Source organism: Mirounga angustirostris, unplaced genomic scaffold (assembly GCF_029215605.1).
Source record: "Mirounga angustirostris isolate CCGP_5_RB_7025 unplaced genomic scaffold, mMirAng1.0.hap1 SCAF_14, whole genome shotgun sequence".
Lineage (NCBI taxonomy): Eukaryota > Metazoa > Chordata > Mammalia > Carnivora > Phocidae > Mirounga > Mirounga angustirostris.
The window spans coordinates 95,407,277-95,427,550 of record NW_026991722.1 but is presented as its reverse complement, the minus strand read 5'-3'; the positions used below and the strand labels follow the sequence as shown (position 1 = coordinate 95,427,550).

At 50.0% G+C, this 20,274-nt stretch overlaps 1 protein-coding gene across 1 annotated transcript; it reads left to right on the top strand.

The window, feature by feature from the left end:
* The first annotated feature begins 654 nt into the window (after positions 1-654).
* Positions 655-11,796, top strand: LOC135362489 (immunoglobulin kappa light chain-like). Its single transcript, XM_064577719.1, has 3 exons — positions 655-952; positions 6,761-7,035; positions 11,659-11,796. Exons 1-3 carry the CDS (start codon positions 655-657, stop codon positions 11,794-11,796), a joined length of 711 nt encoding a protein of 236 aa, XP_064433789.1.
* Positions 11,797-20,274: the final 8,478 nt, after the last annotated feature.

Sequence of the window (20,274 nt, the reverse complement as noted above, 5' to 3'; positions counted from 1 at the left end):
ACAAGTGGGCAAAGCAGAATCCCCTGGGCTGATGGTAGGTCTGCAGGGCCCACCCCTCCCTCTCTCTGCCCCTTGGGGCCAAGCCTTCTCTGAAACCGCGAAGGTCCTCAGCAGCAGCCCCTGAGCCCCAAATGATTTGCATAACCTTCGGGTGTTTCCAGCAAGGGGATAAGAGAGGCCTGGGAAGGCATGTGCCCAGCCTAGTGCCTCAGGGAGAAAATCGGGGCACCTGCACCATGGCCTGGACCCCTCTCCTCCTCGCATTCCTGGCTCACTGCACAGGTGCTGAGCCCAGGCTCACACCCACCCAGACCCACAGAACTGTCACAAGCCTGGCCCTGACATGGAGCTCAGCAGGGCACTGCTTGTGGGGGGCAAGATGCTCATGACCCTGCTGCAGGATGAGGGGCTGGAGGGCTCTGCGTGAGCCCTAGGGGCTGCACCTACCCAGGGAAAGAGGGTCAGGATTCTTATTTGTTCAAAGGCTCCATTCACCAGCCATGCTCAGGGGCCCCAGGGGCTGAAACTGATGGGAGGGGTGCCGTGTAAGTCCAGAGTATCCCTAAACTCCGATCTAGGTCACGTGGGTGGGGGGTCCTAAAGACGAGACCTGAGTGTGAAAGCCCACCTCGCGTTTTCTCTCTTGCAGGTTCCATGGCTGCCTACGTGCTGACTCAGCCCCCATCGATGTCAGTGAGCCTGGGACAGACGGCCAGGATCACCTGTGGGGGAGACAACATTGGAAGTAAATATGCTTACTGGTACCAACAGAAGCCAGGCCAGGCCCCCGTGACGATTATCTATGCTGATAGCAACCAGCCCTCAGGGATCCCTGACCGATTCTCAGGCACCAACTCGGGGAACACGGCTACCCTGACCATCAGCGGGGCCCGGGCCGAGGACGAGGCTGACTATTACTGTCTGTCATCAGCAAGCGGTGCTGATGCTCACGGTGACACAGGCAGATGGGGAAGTGAGACACAAACCCCTTCCCCGTCTGTGTCACCCTCTCCTCCAGCCCCAGGACACCTGTGCACAAACCAATGAGCAGGTCAAACCCAGGTCCCCAGGTCTGAGGTCCACAGGCTGCTCCCTCCTCCCTGCCCCGCAGGCGGGCTCTACAGAGGATGTATGAGGGACAACACAAAAATTACCATTGTAATGAGACTCCATTTGTTTGAAGAGGCAGAGCATGACTGAACATGTTCAGTGCAGACGTGGATGACCCTTGAATGGGGCCACATCTCACTTTGGAGATGAAAACTGCAGTCAGTGTCTGACAATAAAAATGCACTGGATGACAACAGATTAGTTTCTGCAAAAGAAGAGATTCGCGAACTCCACAACACCAAAGTAGTAACCATTCAAAATGAAATAAGACCCCCCAAAAAAGACTGTAAGAAATGAACAGAGCCTCGTTTGGTTGCGGGACCACCTCATGCAGGCCACTATACTTGTAACTGGAGCCCCCGAGCAGAGAAGACAGACAGGAGGGAATAGAAAAGATGCTTAAAGAAATATTGGACAGAAATATTACAAATTTGGTGAAAACAATAACCAACATATTCAAGAAGTTCAACAAAGCTCATGCTTGGGAACCAGGAAGTACCCACAGTGTCATCCACATCACAGTCACATTGCTGAACGCCGGTGTGGAAGAGTCATCTGCGAAGCAGCCAGAGAGAACATGCGGGTGGTATGCAGAGGGTAAATATGGTGAAAGCAGATTTTACTATGAGCAACGCAAGCAAGAAGACGGTGGAGAAATACCTTTTGAAAGAAAGATATTAAACTATGTATCTGTAGGGGGACCTGGGTGACTCATTTGGTGAAGCGTCTGCCTTTGGCTCAGGTCAAGATCCTGGAGTCCTGGGATCAAGCCACTTGTCCTGCTGCCTGCTCAGCGGGGAGTCTGATCCTACCTCTCCCTCTGCCCCACTTGCACACTCTCTCTCTCTCAAATAAATAAAATCTTAAAAAAAATACGTATCTGTAAAAAAAGAAAAATCTGTCCACCTGCAATTCATTATCCAGTGAAAATATCTCTCAAAAATGAAGCAAGACAAAGCTTTCAGACTGCACAATGTCACATAATTGACCACCCACAGACACTCGCTACAACAGCGAGTGATAGACACTCCTCACAGAGAGGAATAGTCTACCAGATAGCAATGTGAACCCACACAAAGGGATGAAGATAATCAGCCATGGGGTCTACATGGACAAACCTAAACATCTGTCTTACATTAATGTCTCTGAATGACAACTGTGTGAAGACAAACATAATAACAATATGCCCTGGTTCATGATGAATCTCAAAATAAAACACAGGATCCCCATAGCACAAATTGGGGGGTGGGGTGAGAAAAACATATTAAAATAGTCTTATGTTCTATGCAAAGTGATATAAAATCACTGGAAGGTAGATTTGGGGAAGGTAGATTGCTCCTGTAAACCCTAAAGCAACGATAAACTAAAACCTTTCAGTAAGAAAGAGTTATATCTAACGAGGTGTATTCGTTAGGTTCTCCAGAAAGAAGCAACATGAGAGGTACACAGTTGACCCTTGACCAACTCGGGTTGAATTGCTCCAGTCCAGTTACTCACAAGGGTTTACGCAACAGTAATGTAAATGTATTTTCTCTTGTTCATGCTTTTCCCCCCAAATCTGTATGTTTTATTCCCACAAGACAGCCAGGGGTGGGGAGTGTTGAGCAGCTAGCAGCTGGAGGGACATTGCTCCGGTAGAGGGTGCCTGCCTGGTCTGGGGTCTACACCAGAGCAGAAGCCTGCTTTTCAGGGAGACAGTAAGGGTACCGTGTGGACCTCTCCAAGGGACTGTGGGCTTGGGTGGGGGGTGCACGCCTGCAGAGCTGTGGGCGGCAGGGAAGTTCCTTCTTTATTACCAGGGGCCCTTCTGTGGGACATTATCGTGTCACCACACAGCTTTCTGGACAATATGGAACTTGGTGAAGGTCCATTTGATGGCATTCCCCTGCATGCTCCACCCCTTGGGCTGGGCTTCCATCCCCTTCCACAGTGGGTGGGTGACCTCCCTAGTCACTCAGATCTTGCTGTGCTCATGGAATTTGGCCTTAGAGCCATCGGCGGACTGTCCCATCTGCACATTACTCCCTGGTTGCTGCCTCTCCGGATGGTCACAAGGGAAGGCCAGGCTCCACGAACCCAACTCAGCATAGGGGGCTTGCGGGTCGAGGAGCTTAGTGCAGTTCGTGTCTGTTTGCCACGTTGTTAGGGCCTGTTGGTGACAATGCACAAGTACAGATTGTGCAGATTAAACATATCCCCACCGATGTCCTTTGGTGAGAACTGGTGCACAGGGTGAGCACAGTGCCCGTCCACACTAGAGGCTCACATGGTGCTGGCCGGGCAGGGGCTGCCTGGGCCCCACACACCAGCACCAGCTATCCTAATTCCCTAATTTTCTTCTGCACAACATTTTCTTTTTGGACTCACTTTTTTTGTGAGAATACAATATATGATTCATATACCATCGAAAATATGTCTTAATCCACTGTGTATGTCGTCAGTAAGGTTTCTGGTCAAGAGGAGGCGATTAGTAGTTAAAATTTGGGAGAATCAAAAGTTATATGCAGGTTTTAGACTACACCTGTGTCAGCACCCCTAACACCTGCTTGTTCAAAACTCAACTGTAGTATGAATTTTTCACAACGGGTTCCAAAAAATAGATGAATGTGGTAGACTTCCCCACTCATTTCATGTAGCCATTGTTACACTGATACCAAAAGTACACATCACTAGAAAACTATAGACCGCTGTCCCCTACAAATACAGGCACAGAAATCCTCAACAAAACACTATCAAACTTAATCCAGCAGCATATAGAAAGAATTAGACACCAGGAACAAGAGGGATTTACTGCAACAATACAAGGTGTTTCAACATACAAAACGATTCGTGCGATACATCGTATCAATGGAATAAAATACAAAACTCACATGATTTTCTCAATCGAAGCAGAAAGAGCATTTGACAAATGCAACATCCTTCATTAGAAAAAGACTTAACACCCAGCAGATGAGCCACAGTGACCGTCAGCTACAAAAAAGGCTGCTGTCTCCCTTTCAGTTTGCTCCAGATTCACACAGGAACCACTCCTGGGATTCACCAAAACCAGAAACAAACAGCAAAATGAATTCTGACAACACATCACTCCAGCCCCCCAATTTTTAATTTGTAAGAACATATTCCCTTGAAACGGACAAGGTTTAAATCACAGACACCTTAGGTGCTCACTGTTCCTTCAGGATCAGACAAACAGGAATCTTCCCTGCAGGGACTGACCCTGCTGTCCCCAAACACATGTCCTCGTGCCCCTTCCTTCTTCCCATCCTGACTGACAGCAGCTCTAGGGTCACCTCCCCAGAGAGGCCTCCTGCAGCTTCTCCCCACACAGTATCTGCCTGATATCCATTTTAATTGTATGCATATTACCTACTACTGAACGGTTTTTCCCTATCATGTGATTAGTTCATTGATTTGTGGTCATTATTTCCCTACTGGTCACAAAAACGTTAATGCAAAACATACCCATGATGATCAGAGGCAGGAACAGACAAACTCCCTCCCAACAAAGTCTGGAGGTAAATGGCTACTTTCCAGAGACTCACCAATTCCATGACGTCCCAAATCTACTCACTTTTCCCCCCCAATATCTCACCTATGGAGCTTTGCTTTTCATTCTTGCTGACAACACACCTCACATGGCTGTTGCAGCTCCAGGAAAGGCACTCCATATATCTGGTCTGTCTCCTTACTTCATGACAGTAAAAGTCCCCAGAAAGATCACCAGATGAAGGACATATCCATTGGCCAGTGCTGAACCACAAGGTCAGTGCTGGCCAAGAGGGACGTGGGAATAGCAATGGTTTGGCTTTCAAATGAATATAGAAGATAAGACTTAGGTAAAAGGTGGTAGGGGCTGTCTACTGTCTCACCAAAACAAGTGTGTCCACTATTGCACCCCACCCACAACATGGAAACTCTGAGGGAGAAACTATCTTCTTCACAAAGATTTCCCAGGATTGAAAGTCTGCCAAACCAAAGTGGGTCTGAATAAAGGTTAGCCAGGTGAGTGTTCTCCTGTCTCTGTCCTTGGAGCTGTAGCCACCACCACCTTATTTTGTTGCACCAGCCACCAGGGCCAGTAAGAAGCAGTGCCTGAGTCCTGTGTCCCCTGGTGTCCAGCCCAGAACCACACTCCTGACGACCCACCACCCCAATGGTAGGAGCAGTGATACCTCACATGGGCTTTGCCTTCTCCTCCTCACATGGGCCTCTTCCGATTTTCATGGATACTCAGATCTCCGGCAGTCTGGCCTTGAAAGTGGCAAGGGCCACATAGAGAAGAGTAATTCCTCCCTGGGGCCAGCAGTCCAAGGATCTGGGAATCAGGATGTGAGCAGTGGGTTCTGAATCTGCACCTGGACAATGGACTTCCCTGTGCCTCCCGGAGAACGACCACCAGGGGGCAGCAGAGATCACCTGGCCAAGCCACCTGGCCATGGGGAGGGTCTGGCATCAGGAGTTCTAACAGGGACGGTTGTTCACCAGGACCTGAGACCAGAAAGAAAGGGTGCAGGTTTTCTACACTATCACCTTTGACTCTGATGTAAAATTCTGACTCAGGGGCTCTCCATATTTGTGTCCTTGTGAATTTGTCTCTGTCTCTAGCACAGGTCCAGGATTTCATGCCTCCCCACCCAGCCCATTCCTGCTGCACTCAGTCACTGTCGATCTTTGCTCAAGCTGTGTCTGCTCCAGCATGCATTGCACCCTGGGGATACTGAGGCACAACATCTGTGACCAGCCCTCAGGACAGACACCTACAGCACTTCAATGGCTCCTTAAAACTCTACATGCACATGGCAAGGGAGAACTTTTTGATCGGGTTCTAATGCTCCTCAACACAGATATGGCTTAGGCAATGCACTGACCTAAGCCTCCTAGTTCCTGCAGAGGAAACATGCTATCATGCTCAGAAAATGCAGACATACTCCACCTCTGCGCTCAGCCAGGACAGACCAGCTCGGGAGTGGAGTCAGGACATGGAGAGGATGGAGTTGGGCACCCCAGGCTATGGACCAGGAGGTGAAGAAAAATCCCCTGGGCTGAGGGTGGACCTCCAGGGCTGGCCCTCCCCTCTCTGTGTCCCCTGAGGCTGAGCCCTTCTATGAAACCACAAGGCTCTTCAATAGCAGCCCCTGAGCCCCAGCTCATTTGTATGACCATCCTGTCCCTCTGAAAGGCGTAAGAGATGCCTGGGATCAATCCAGACCAGGCACAGGACTCTGGGAGCAGAATCCTTCACCATGGCCTGGACCCCTCTCCTCCTTGGCCTCCTTGCTCATTGCACAGGTGCTGCACCCAGGGTCAGACCCACTGCAGCCCCAGGGATCGGGGGCAATCCAGGCCCTGACTCTGAGCTAAGCAGGGAGCAGCTTGTCAAGGGAAGGATGGTCCTCACCCTGATGCAGTGAGAGACTGGAGGCGTGTAATTCCCCCAAGTGCTCACTGGCTCTGACTTGGGCAGAGAAAAATGAGGATGATCTCCTTTGGGCAAATAATCCATCCACCAGCTGGACCCAAGGGCCTCAGGTGCTGAGATGGTGGGAGGGTGGAAACAGGGCGTGGAGAATCCCTGGAGGCCAGGCAGGTGATGGTGTTCCGGGGATGAGACCCAGAGCTGGAAACCTAAAGCTCCTTTTCTTTCTTGTAGGTTCTGTGGCCTCCTATGAGCTGACTCAGCCCCCATCTGTGTCTGTGACCCTGGGACAAACAGCCCGGATCACCTGTGGGGGAAACAACACTGGAAGTACAAATGTTTCCTGCTACCAACAGAAGCCGGGCCAGGCCCCTGTGACGATTATCTATGGTGATAGCAGCCGGCCCTCAGGGATCCCTGACCGATTCTCAGGCTCCAACTCAGGGAACACGGCCACCCTGACCATCAGCGGAGCCCGGGCCAAGGACGAGGCTGACTATTACTGTCACGTGTGGGACAGCAATGCTGATGCTCACGGTGACACAGGCAGATGGGGAAGTGAGACACAAACCCCTTCCCCGTGTGTGTCGCACTCTCCCCCAGCCCCAGGAGGCCTGTGCACAGAGCAGTGAGGTCTGGCGCCGGTCACCAGGTCCAAGGTCCCCAGACCTCCCAGCCATCCACCCTTCAGGCAGTACCTGTAGAGAGTGGCTTGATTTGGGGTTACGATATTGTCATGGCCTGAGTATGTTTGGAAACAGAGGGACTGGGTGGAAGGACAAACAGAAAGAAGCATCAATACACTGGTCATTATTCTTGCGTTTCTATATGGTGGTCATGGACCACTCCTTCACCCCACTGGCCAGGATTATGACCAGAAATTTCCAGCTCCGCTGAGCTCCTGAAGCCCTGGCAGCATGGCAGCTGGGGACTCTGAGTGGAGCAGACCAGTGCATTACCCACTGTGGTCACCCCTCCTCTGGGCTCGCGCACGCACTCACCTCTGCCTGGAACCCCTGGAAGCTCATGGGGGAACTCTTCCCTGGGAAGTGCTCTTGGTTCAGAACACTGCCTCCTCCAGTTTCTGCCCCTTCTCAGACAGATTCAGTTGAATATTTCCTGAAGCCAAGGTCCCAAGGCCTTACCCCCAGTACAGATATCCTGGAAGGTCTCAGCTTAAAGCCCCCCATGCAGGGATGAGGCCTCACCTGATGTCTCACTTTGTGTGGGTCACTTTTCCTTCTGCCCAGTTTGACCTCCCTCCTGCTCCTACATTTCCTACACATGCACTTCTCCACCTCAGAGTCTGCATTCTGGAACCCAATGCAGGATAGCCTCTATCACCACCATGGTCCCCAAGGACCTCAGGAGGCCCCTGTGGACACACACAAAGCTCTGGTTTCTCCCACAAATCCACAATGTGCGTGTCCAATCCCCACACAGATCACATTGTTACTTGTCTTTTTAAACAATGAAAAAGATGCAGACACACTGGGTGCTCTGGGTTCTGACAGACAGTTGGAGAGTCACATGCATCCTGATGGTGAATGAGGGACATTGGGAGAGTTGCCTCCTCCTACAAAGTGGCCAGAAGATACACAACCATGGGACTGAGACACACAATGGGTTCTGCCTCACTTCTACCCTCCAAATTGTGCCCAAGAATTTCTCTTTACACTCACGCTACCCAGAAATGCAGAAAGGAATTTTGTGAAATACAGTTTAGCCTGTCAATGCTGACAGTTAATAACCACCACAGTCCCCCCTGCTCCACTCACCCAGATCCACACAAACCACAGTCTCTGAATAAAGAGAATGTTGGCTACCATGTTTCTACCTAATGTGATGAAACTATCCAATGAACAATTACAAACATGCTCACCCTTTCCCCACAAGAGAATTCAAAATACATTTTAGTCTACTAGTGATCCTTTTTTTTGTCCCTGCTGATTTGATATCCCATAACTTCAAAATTGAGATATAGTTTACTAGTTAGTGTTAACACATCTAATGATAGATGATAATGGGATGACACAGGTGAACAAAAGAGAAACATATGCTTAATATGTATCCAAACTTATTCATGTCAACATAAGGAAGAGACACTTGTTACTTTCACTCTGCTCATTTCTGCCACTACCTCGTGGTCAGAGTGATGTTGCTAATTACCTTCTTCAAGACCCCATGTCCCCCTTGCCCACAGAAAATTCCTGAGCTAGTCATGATCCCTGCCAGGTGGGACAAGCAAGCCTTTAGCTGGAAGGTGGGTCCATTATCAGACCTGCTGCATTGGATTGTGATGAATTTATGACTGTAATCACAGTCCCAGGGAGTATTTGGGGATCTCCTGAATCCATGCATGCACCTGCTTACCCCAGTTGTGTTGTAGACACCCAATTGCCCCATGATAGACATCAGGATTCCCCTATCCAGTGCCCCCTACTTTTCCTGGTGATTCACTGCCAGGAAGACACGGGCGTGGGGGTATGGTGCCTTCTCAAGCACCAGAGCAGTGCGGTCAGTATCTCACTGGGGTATCCCATCCACAATGCACACCCCAGGTGGCTGGTGAAAAAGTCTATTCTGAAACCATCTTTTCCACATCATTACAGGGTCTAGAATCTGAATCAAGCTCAGTGACCAGAGAGGAACAGTTAAGCCCCAAGAACCAGGTGGCCTGGTAGGACTTGGGAAGACAAGGAGAGGAAGGGAGACTTTCCACAGTGGCCTGAACCCCTAGCCTGTGAAACTCGGTGAGCACATAGTCCCCTGGGGAGGGTTTGCTCCACAAGATGCAGATGCAGCTCTGGGGTGGTCCCGGGCATCTGCATGTGCATGAGCCTGTGGTGCTGGTCCTCCGAGGACCACACTCTGAGTAGCTTCGCCCTGCTTCCCTGCTGCACCAAGCACAGGTGAGAGGCCCACAGAGAGGCACAGAGTGAGGGACAGGTGCCCTGCTCCCTACCACTCAGGGTCCATGGGGTCAGGGCCCTGCCCTCACTGTGTCCACACTGTTCCCTCCCCTAAGGGCTGGGCCAGTCACTTCTGACTCAGCCTCCCTGTCTTCGTCCAGGCCCTTCTCTGCTCCTCTCATAAGCTGCGAGGCTCCCCTGACCTGAGGCCACCTCCATCCATGTCAGTGGCCCTGGGCAGGCCCAGGATCCCCTGCTCTGGAGATGAGCTCAGGAGTGAACTTGAATCTTGATACCAGCAGAAGCCACACCAGGTCCCCGCGCTGGTTATATATACAGATGTGAGTGACCACCTGGAACATTCTGGCTGAGGCTGGCCCACCTCCCCTCTTGACCTGGGGCAGGGGACAGCTGCTGCCTTGCACCTGCTGGCTGATTCTGAGGATACAACTAAAGGACATGCCTCACCAGAGCATGACCAGGACCACAAGGGCCAGGACAAGGCTGCTCATTGCTGTGTCACCTATCATCACAGTGAGAGTGTCTGGCCGTGACTCACAGTGACAGAGAGGGATGTGCACAAACCCTCCTCCATGGCCTGGCTCTCTCTCTCTCACCTGCTCTCTGAGCAATGGCTACTCAGGCCTTCAGATCAGGTATCCTCCCTGATCCTAGCCTGGCCCCTGCAGAGTGGGAGACTCTAGCAGGTTCTCTATCCTCCAGTCTGTGTTTATCCTACTGAACAGTGGCAGAGTGGGGGGCTGTTCTGACTACGGGGACTGTTGTTGAGTTTCACAGTTGAGAGCAAAGATTTAGGATGTCATTGCACATCACTTGGACCCCAGATGTAATCACGCATCACTCGGGAGGGGAGACAGCTGCCTCAGGCAGCACAGTCCTGCGGGAATTCCTCTTCTCCTTGGGTCCAGGCAGCCTAGGTGGGCCCCAGGGGCTGTGTCTCCTCTGCTTCCTGGATGAGTTGTCCTCACATGCAGAAGGGCTGCCTGAGGCTTCCTGAAGAGGGGACCAGGCCCCTGCTGCCCTAGGCCCTGCCCTCAGATTTTACGAAACTCTGGAGGAAGTGCAGACACCACCTTGGGGTCCACAGGGGACTTTCTCCTGGCACCACGGTCCTCCCACTGCCCCAAGTCACCTGCACCAGGCAGGTCTGACCCTTAGCTCAGGTCCAACCCACATGGACTCACGCCCAACCCCATGTGACCCCATGTGGTGGCCACGGCTGCATTCGGGCCTCACCTATAGTACCAAGGGGAGAGACCTTTTCCAAGATGTGAATAAAATTATATCATAACTTGAATTTCTCTTCATGAATCTTTCACTTGCAGTTTTGAATTTGATTTGTAGAGCATAGCATGAGGTCCAAATGACAGAGGAGGAATTTATTAAGAAGGAAAAGCAGAAGCTTCCCCTATTTACACCCTGGCTTGTGTCAGAGCGATATCTTCAAAGGAGTTGTGAGAAGAAAACCCATTTTCTCCTCACAAAAGCATATCAAGTGCCATTGGAATCTTTCATCTAAAATTTACTTATTGGGGCGCCTGGGTGGCTCAGTTGGTTAAGCGACTGCCTTCAGCTCAGGTCGTGATCCCGGAGTCCCGGGAGTCCTGAGTCGGGCTCCCTGCTCAGCGGGGAGTCTGCTTCTCCCTCTGACCCTCCTCCCTCTCATGCTCTCTCATTCTCTCTCTCTCTCTCTCTCAAATAAATAAATAAATAAAATCTTAAAAATAAATAAATAAATAAATAAATAAATAAAATTTACTTATTGACCTAATGAAACAAACAAAAAAACAAACAAAAAAAACAAAGATGATTTTCTTAATGGGTATCCCTATGACTAAAATAAGATGTCAAGGGATTTTTCAGGTTAAAGGATCATGACAATGTCCCTCTAGGGAATTATAATCTGGAGATTCCCACCAGAGGCTTTCTCAGCATCATGACCATGAATGGACGGGCGGGTACCTCCCTGGTCAGCAGGTGTCACTGTGGCCAAGTGCAGCAGCGCCCCCACAGGCAGCGGGCAGAACTGAGAGGAAGGAGCTGTCTCCTTCTGGACCTGGAACGTTCTGGCTGAGGCTGGCCCACCTCCCCTCTTGGCCTGGGGCAGGGGAAAGCTGCTGCCTTGCACCTGCTGGCTTCTGCTCTTTTCTCTCCCTCTCCGGGGACCTGGACTCCTCTCCCGGCTCCCTTCCCTGTCAGGTGCACCCCTCCCTCATGTTCCAGCTCAGCTTGGCCAGTCTGTGGATGCTGGGGAAAGCAGTGCAGGTCATCGACAGGGGACAAGATGGGGGGACAATATCAGAGCACGTGGAGCACCCTGGTGTCCCTGTGGCTTAGGTGTGTATTGGGGGGAGGGGAGGGATGATAACCACTGCCCTGAGCGACCTCAGCCCCCAGGTGACCTAGGGAGATCCCAGGCACTGAGCACCGCTGTGCCAAACCTGTTCCTACCTCAGCCGCTTCCTCCTGGAGGCCCTTCAATGTTACCAGCAGCTGCGCAGAGGACGTGACTTATTACCTGGAAATTGCCCCTTACACACCGGACACATCCTTCTGTGCCCCAAGGGCTAACCTAAGAGAAATCTCCACACAGGCCTGGAACTGGAATTGAATCTCAGACCTCTCAGATTTGTCCTGTTCTTCCACACGACTATCCCTCCCAACCTCAGCACCTACCTGAAGTCAGGACAGGGCTTTCTTCACATGTCTTACTGCTTGTTTCTCTTGCTGACCAGACCAGTGCCAGAGTTCCCTCTTCAGTAGGCACTGTGTCTTGTTCATGCAGAATGCCCAGGATGGAATGTGGGCCAGACCAATGTGGGTCTGAACATATGTGTGCTGCGTGGACGCTCTCCTCTCTCTGTCTTTGGGACATTAGTCCCTGGTCACACACACACACACACACACACACACACACACACACACAATCAGCCCTGCATCCACAGTTGGCACCAGAAAGAGCCATCCCCTAAGTACTGGGTTCCCCAATGCTAACGCATGGGCAGGGAAGCCTCAGTGAAACCAGTCCTCTTTCCTCCAAATGAGCCTGTTCATGTTTTCATGAGTAATCTGGGACCCTCATGTCAGAATATGAGGCAGGCGCAGAAGCCATGCATAGAAAAGTCATTCCTCACTGGATCAGGACTCAGAAACTGAGCTGTGGTTTATCAATCTACACCTTTATGCCTGCCCTTCCAGCAGGCAGTGTGGATCGGCCACCAGGGGACAGCAGGGATCACCTGGCAAAACCACCTGCAGATGCAGAGGGCTTGGGCTTCAGGGCTTTTGACACGCAGCCCGGGGTCCTAAACAGTACCTGAGGCCTTCAGGTCATTTGGCTTTGGCCATTTATCTACAGCGTCATCCCTCATTCTCCAGTACAAATTCCTCAGGGTACCTGCGTGTACGGTCTTGCCCATGGAGACATTGCCTATTTCTCCAATACAGGTGCAGCCAAAAAGTCCCCCACCAACCCAAGCCCTAGCCCATCCTAATGAAACAAAATGCTGTCACTGTCCACAAACACTCACCCTTCCTGTGACCACATGTTTCCTTTCCCCCTCCTTTCCCTGTGCTGACAGTCCCCTGTCCTGCCGGACACAGCTCTTCCTCCTTCTTAGAAGGTCTTCCTACAGGGGACTGGAAAATTATGTTCTTCCCTTTCTCAGTTTCTGCAACACAGTTATTTTCTCGGTAAGCTTTTCTTGACTTAACTTATAGATTAAGATATTTCTTATATATTTTTCCCCAAATGTGAAGACAAGTTACTTATGACAACCCTTCCCTCTAAGAGTTACTAAACTTTGAGGTCCTCTCTCATTCTCTTATATGACAATATTTCTTTTTGCACCTGATCTGTTCCTGACCCTGACTGCAAAAGAGGGATACTGAGGCACAACCCCTGTGACCTGCTGCAGGGACTCACAGCTGAGAGCAGGCACTAACAGCACCGTGATGGCTTTGGAAACGCCATGTGCTCTTGAGGGAAGATGAATTTTATTTGGTCTCTGGCCCACAAGCTGTGATCTAGGTTGGACCCTGAACCTGTGCAAAGCCTCATAGTGCCAGGTATAGAATGGGATCAGAAAATAAAGACTACTCCACCTCTCAGGCCTCAGTGGCCAGGCCAGCCAAGGAGTGAGACACCAACCCCTTCCCTGTATGTGTCCCACCCTCCTCCAGCTCCAGGAGGCCTGTGCACAAAGCAATGAGCAGCTCTGACCCAGGTCCCCAGGTATGAGGTCCCCAATCTGTCCCCTTCCTCCCAACCCTCCAGGGTGGATCGGCAGGGGATTTGTAAACAGTTTTCGGAACTCCATCTCCTCTGAATGTTTAGGAGCAGATATGGAAGATATTTTTCAAAGTCCAAATCTTTTAAATCTTTGCTAAATTAAATGGTCCGAAATTAAGAAATACACAGGAGAGACTGACAACGGATATGAGGCCGCCAAAGAAGAGATTATAGAATTTGATGTCTCAGTGATGGAAACTATTCAAAATGATATACAGAGCAAAAACCCTAAAGACATTATAAAGGCTGGGTGCCTGGAAGACACCTTCACACCACCCAGACAATGTGCAAGTGTAAGGATTGTGGGAGGGAAGATAAGGAACTGAAGGTGAAGCAAAAAATCTGTGAAGATCTAATTTACAGAAAGGCTTCAAATTTGGAGAAACCCAGGAACCAATGTATTCACGAAGCTCAGCGAAGCTTAGGCACAGGGAACATGAGAGACAGCCCAGCACACATCGGATGAAATGTCTACAAACCAGTGATGCAGATACTCTCACAGCCAGAGAGGAGAGTCGTGTTCCCTACAGAGAACCAGCGTCGTGCTGGGAGCACCTTTCTCATTACAAGCCATGTGAGCAAGAATACAGGGAAGCAATGGTTTCAAAATCTTAATAGAAAGCACTGTTAAGTTTGTTCCTTACCCAGGGAAAATGGCATTGAAAATTGAACACAACTAAGCCTTTCTCAGACTGCAAACCACCCAGACTGATCACCCACAGACCCTCAGCACAAGCGACAGTGAAGGACGGCCCTCGGATGGAAGAAAAGGGTGACAGAAGGAAATGTGAGCCTACACAAAGAAATAAAAAGCATCTGGTGTCATAACTACAAAGATAAATATACAAACAATGTTAATGGTTAATGTATATAAAAGTCAACTGCTTAAAGCAAAAAAATATATAGCAATGTGTTTGATTCATAATGGATTACAAATAATACACGTGACAATGAGAGCACAAATGATGAGGAAGATGAGACCATGTTATGAGGTCCTCATCCTGCACGTGAGTGATGTCATATCACTGGGAGGAACTTTCTTAAGGTAGGAGGTGAGAACTGTAAACTCTAAAGAAAGCATTAAAATAAAACCATTTTAACAAAAAGCGAGAGCTAAAGAGGTGCATGACTTAGGAATGTCTAGAGGGTGCAGATCCAATAGGACATGGATGTCATGTTCATGTATGTGTGTATTTATCTGTGATGCACAGAGAGACAGAGACAGTGGGAGAGACACTCACGTTGTGAATGGGCCCAGGCGGTCCTGGGGCGGCAGGTCTGGAAGCTGCCGGACAGGACAGAGGGCTGTGCATGGAAAGCAGGACAGTGTTGCAGACTTTCATCCAAATTTACTCTAATGATTGAAATGCAAAGAAGAGACAGAGAAGAAAATTAAAGGATTGCAATCAAACTGCTAGAGATGAAAACTGTAACATCTCAGATCACAAATACAAGGGCTGAGATTAGCACCAGACGTGACAAGATGAAGAACGTGAGGGAATCTGAAGACACAGCACAGACACCGCAGAGTGAAAGACACAAAAAGAGTTTATAGTTGAACAGACCAGCACTGAATATAGGAAAATGTTAGCAACGTCATGCACATGTGCTTGTGAACCCAGGGAGTGAGGGTGGAGGGGTGGAAAAGAATATTTGATGAATCATTGGCCACAAATGTACTAAATTTCATGAAAATTCAGTACCTATAGTTTACAAATTCTTGATAAACCCCAAGCAAAGAGATATGGGGGTGGGAGGAACAACAGCCCAACACCCATCAGGTATCACATTGTTTAAGGCAGAGAGAAAGACACAGTGTGAAAAGCAACCAGAGAGGAAAGATACTTGTTTCAGGGGAACAGTGATAAGGATTCAGACTGATTTCTCATGAGCAGAAATGCACACAGATGGCAGCGGATTAGCATCTTCAAACTACTGAGAAAAACAAGAAGAAACCACTTATGTTTTTATCCAGGGAAAATATCCTTTAGTAATAAAGGCTAAATAAATTTTTTTTTCAGATATACCAAACTGACAGAACTGATCATCAGCAGACCCCTAACACAGGAAATAATACTGGACTCCCCTCAGGCAGGAGGAAGTGATTCCAGAAAGAATCCAAATCTACAAAATGAATGTAAGAGTCAGAAAGGATAACTACAGGGATAAATATGAAGAATTTTTGATCTAATCTCTGCGTATGTTGGAATTTATCACGTAGCTAACAGTAATGGATATGACATTCCTACCACAGCTCTGAGAAGACAGAGTGGGAAGTGGGTTCTAATGGCTGATGCTCTCTGTCACGTGGAGTGGCGTCACCTAAATGTAGCCTGTGACAAGTCACAGATGACAGGACAGCAAGGAGTTACAGCTAAATAGCCAAAACAGAAATAAAATAGATTGTAAGAAATATTCTGTTACTCAAAAACAAGAAATAAATGGAAAAGGAGAATAGAGAAAACATGGAACATAAAGAAAATAAAAAGCAAGACGTGATCTAATAAACTATGTTACCACTCACAGTCAGGAAACCGCCTAAACGCCACAATTAAAAGATAGACATTGTCAATTTGAATTTGATAGCAACAACCAAGGAGAAGAAACCTACACTAAATGAACTTATACTAAGTGCAAGATCAGGACAATATTCCCACTCGATTCTGTTCCATAATTCAGGATGTAAAAAAAAACAGAACAGAGAATCTGGGAAGATGAATCGAACTTTTACAAATGGTTAGGATGGAATATTTCATGTCATGTGAAACACACAAAAATGGAAGTAAATGATCACAAGGGACATTTCATGAGAACATCAACAGAAATGCCCTCACCTCTCCCTCCCCCAATTTTTATGGTAGCAAACACAGAGTGACCAGAGCTCCCCTATGGAGCTGAGAGGTGAGGGAAGCTCCATGTAAGCCAAATGTATGAAGCTCGCCCAGAAGCAGAGAGATTCTCTCCACCAGCCTGAGAAGGAGCATTTTTCTCAAGAACCAGTGAGAGGGCATGATGGAGACTTTGGGAGGCCAGGCTCAGCAGTGGACTCAAGAAACAGAATCTGGGGTCCCCACCATTGCCTGGACCCTCCTCTGCTCTCCCTCGTCACTCTCTACCCAGGTGCTGCACAGGCCCTGCTCACAGACTCAGCCCCCACAGGACCCTGAGCATGACCTTGAGCCTGAGGTCAGCCCAGAGGGTGCTGGAGGGGTTATGACCCAGAGAATGAGCCCCACGGTGTCCTGAACCTACAGGACTTGGGTCCACTCCAAGACTCATATGACCCCATTACTGTGGCCACGAGACCCCCCGTCACTCCCTCAAACTTGGAGCTCAGAGAGCACAAAGCAATAACGCAGAGCAGAGCCGGCAGGACCCAGGCCAGGCCCCTGCACCCCCAAACAGCCTCCAAAGTCCCCACAGATCCTCCAGCTCAAACCTGGGGCATGACACCTCTGACCCTCCTCACCGGCATGTTACCCAGGCTCCCTTACAGGCCAGGCCACTAGGGGGAGAGCAGTGAGCTGAGGGACAGAAGCCCTGCTGCCCAGCCTGGCCTCACCCTCTCACCCACCCGCCCTGGTCAAGCTCTGCCTTGATGAGCCCAGAGTCCGAATCCAACACATCTGGGCTCCATCCTGGACTCGCCCCACTCTCCGCTGTTTTCCTGGGAAGCTAGCCTCTCTGGGCCTCAGCTTTACGTGCTGTGAAATGGGGAAGCTTACACTCATGTAAGACACAATTTTTTCATGTTAAATGATACAAAACATTGTAAGGGTCTTCCTAATTAGAGAAACTCCATGTGATCTCGGTGAATTCACCTTGGACTTGGAGTCTCCCATCTTCTGTGAGTTGAAGGAAAAGTTGTCATCTACACTGTGACCTGCATCATATGCAATTGGATCCAAGTCTGAATGCGCAGTTTGCAAGTTCCACAAAATCACACACTAGGCTACTTCACAAATCCTCCTGCTCCAAACTCCAGGAGGTGTGGGTTAGAATAATAAAAAAAGTAGTAAAAATAAGAGTAATAACAATAAAATTAAATCTTTGCTTACTCAACTGAACTTAGCACCAGAATCATCACCTATTGCTCCGATGACCCAACTACACTGATGGGGATGCAGGAATCATCGGTCCTGATCCCTAAGTACACGAGAATCTGCTGGCTGTCGGATACCACACAGGTTTGTCTGGACATTGACCTTTTCAAATACAATACACTTGACCCTGAACTCTCCTTTTTGTAAGAAGCCAGCGGGTGAGGCCAAGGCATTTACCCTGGGACAAGCGCGGGAATTGAACCTACCCTGCCTCCTGAATAGTGTATGTGACCTTGTGTGCTGGGCTGGGCAGGGCGGGGGGAGGCAGCTGCCTGTGGGAGGCAGGACTCCCAGGTCCACACCCCTCCTCAGGTGACAGGGGCTGTGGAGGGACCTGCAGGAGGGAAGCTCCTGGTCTGAGGCTCCTCCACCAGCAGGGGGCAGCAGGGCTGCATCAGGAGCTGCAGGACAGAGGCTGGGGCTGCCCAGGGGGACCCTCACAGGGACACCAGGCCCAGGGGTCAGCAGGGATCCAGGACTCAGTCCTCAGAGACTGTGAGGATGATCCATCCTTATCTCCTCAGGCTGCAGGGACCATGTTCTGAGAGTCAGACACACAGTGTCACCCAGAACACTGATGGGAGTGACACAGTGAGCACCTCACATGGGAAACTTGGGTCCCCTCTCTGTCCACCAGTGCTCCCAGGGTCTGACTCCTCTGTGCTGGGCACATCCAGAGATGCCCCGATTACTCAAACTCTGCCTCTCCTTCCCACCTCCACCCCAACTCAAATCCGGGGCTGCAGCTTCCTTGCTCATGAGTGCCTCAGGGGATGGGAGGTGGGGCACTCGGGACCCCTGGTCCCCGGAAGGAGCATCCGCAGCCTCCCTGTGAGACTGTCTCCAGGGTGACGTGATTTTCACGGCCTCAGGCCACATCTCTGGTCCCTGTGCTGTCCTTGCTTCAGGGACAGAACCCAGTTCCCAGGAGGGACCACTCACTATCCAGTCCCCAGAGCTCACGCTGTATGCAAAGATGTGACCCGGGGGACCCTCACAGAGACCCAGAGCTTGAAGTGAGTCCCTCAGTCAGGGGTGGGTTCTGATACTATTCACAAGTTTCCATGAAACATGGATGAAAAAAATGAAAGGGATCAAAGTGTTGACAATGCCAGTCTCTGGTCCACTGTGGGATGGGGGTTGTTACAGAGACAGAAGCACCACGTGGAAATAGACTAGAAGTTGTGATGAATCTCCAACAGCAGGTGGTTGTGTAACAAGGAAGTTCCCACATGCACCATGATGAGCACGTGTCAGAATGAGAGGGTTTCCTATTCGGATGACATGTCGAGGATGGGACCAGACTTCAGCTGGAGGATACAAAGGGGACATGACATAGGAGGGGGAGGGGATGAGACCACAGGACCACCTTTCCCTGAAACAGGTGTTGTCTGTAGCTCTGCAAGGCCCCAGCTCAGCCCCATGGCCAGGCTCCTGAGAGGTCTCCCGGGTGCTAACCCAGCTGCCCTGTGCTCAGTGACCCTGGGACAGATGGCCATGATCACCTGTCCGGGAGACAATATAGAAATCCGATATACAGTGGTACCAGCAGAAGCCAGGTCAGGACCCCGTGTTGGTCATATAGGACAATAGCAAGCTTCCCTCAGGGATACCCAAATGATCCTCCAGCTCCAGCTTGGAAGACAGGGCCACCCTATACACCAGGAGGACCAGGGCCAAGGATGAGGCTGACTACTACTGTCAAGTGTGGGACGGTAATCGTAATGCTCACAGTGACATCGATAGCCAGACATGTGAGACACAAACCCCTTCCCAACTGTGTCAGCCTCCTTCAGCCTAGGAGGACTGTGGACAAAGCACAGTAGGTCTGGCCCAGGTCCCCGGATCTGAGATTCCCAGATCTCACCCCCAACCCAGTCCTCCAGGCAGCCTCTGCACCATGTGGATCAGGAGTGCATATGCAGGACGCAGGATGGGGCTGTCATGTTCTCTTGACTGCTGTTTGTGGCGGATGGAATTTCAGGCTGGAAGGACACACAGAGAGACGTCCATGGAGACATGACAAGCTCAAAATCACAAGGGGACATTTCAGCTTTCAGTTGATAGAATCATGCTCTGTCACTCGGTGGACATATTCTCCCCTAGAACTAAGACCTCTTGGCAGCAGAGTGTAAGGTCATGTGACAAGGACTGAACATTTTGCAGTGGATCACCCGGACTGTCAGCGAGTGGGGACATTCCCAATTCCACCTCTTGATTCCTGGACCCATGAATGCTGGCTATGGGAGAAACAGCATCACATATTGGACACAGACCCAGTGCAAATATCACCTCATGCCAAATCTTGCCCCAGTCCCACAAGGTGTTGCCATGTGACTGGACAGTAAACAAGTCTGCGAGAGGCCAGTGGTCCATCATTCAAGCCAGCTGTTTCAAATGGTGGGGAACATGGTACAACCA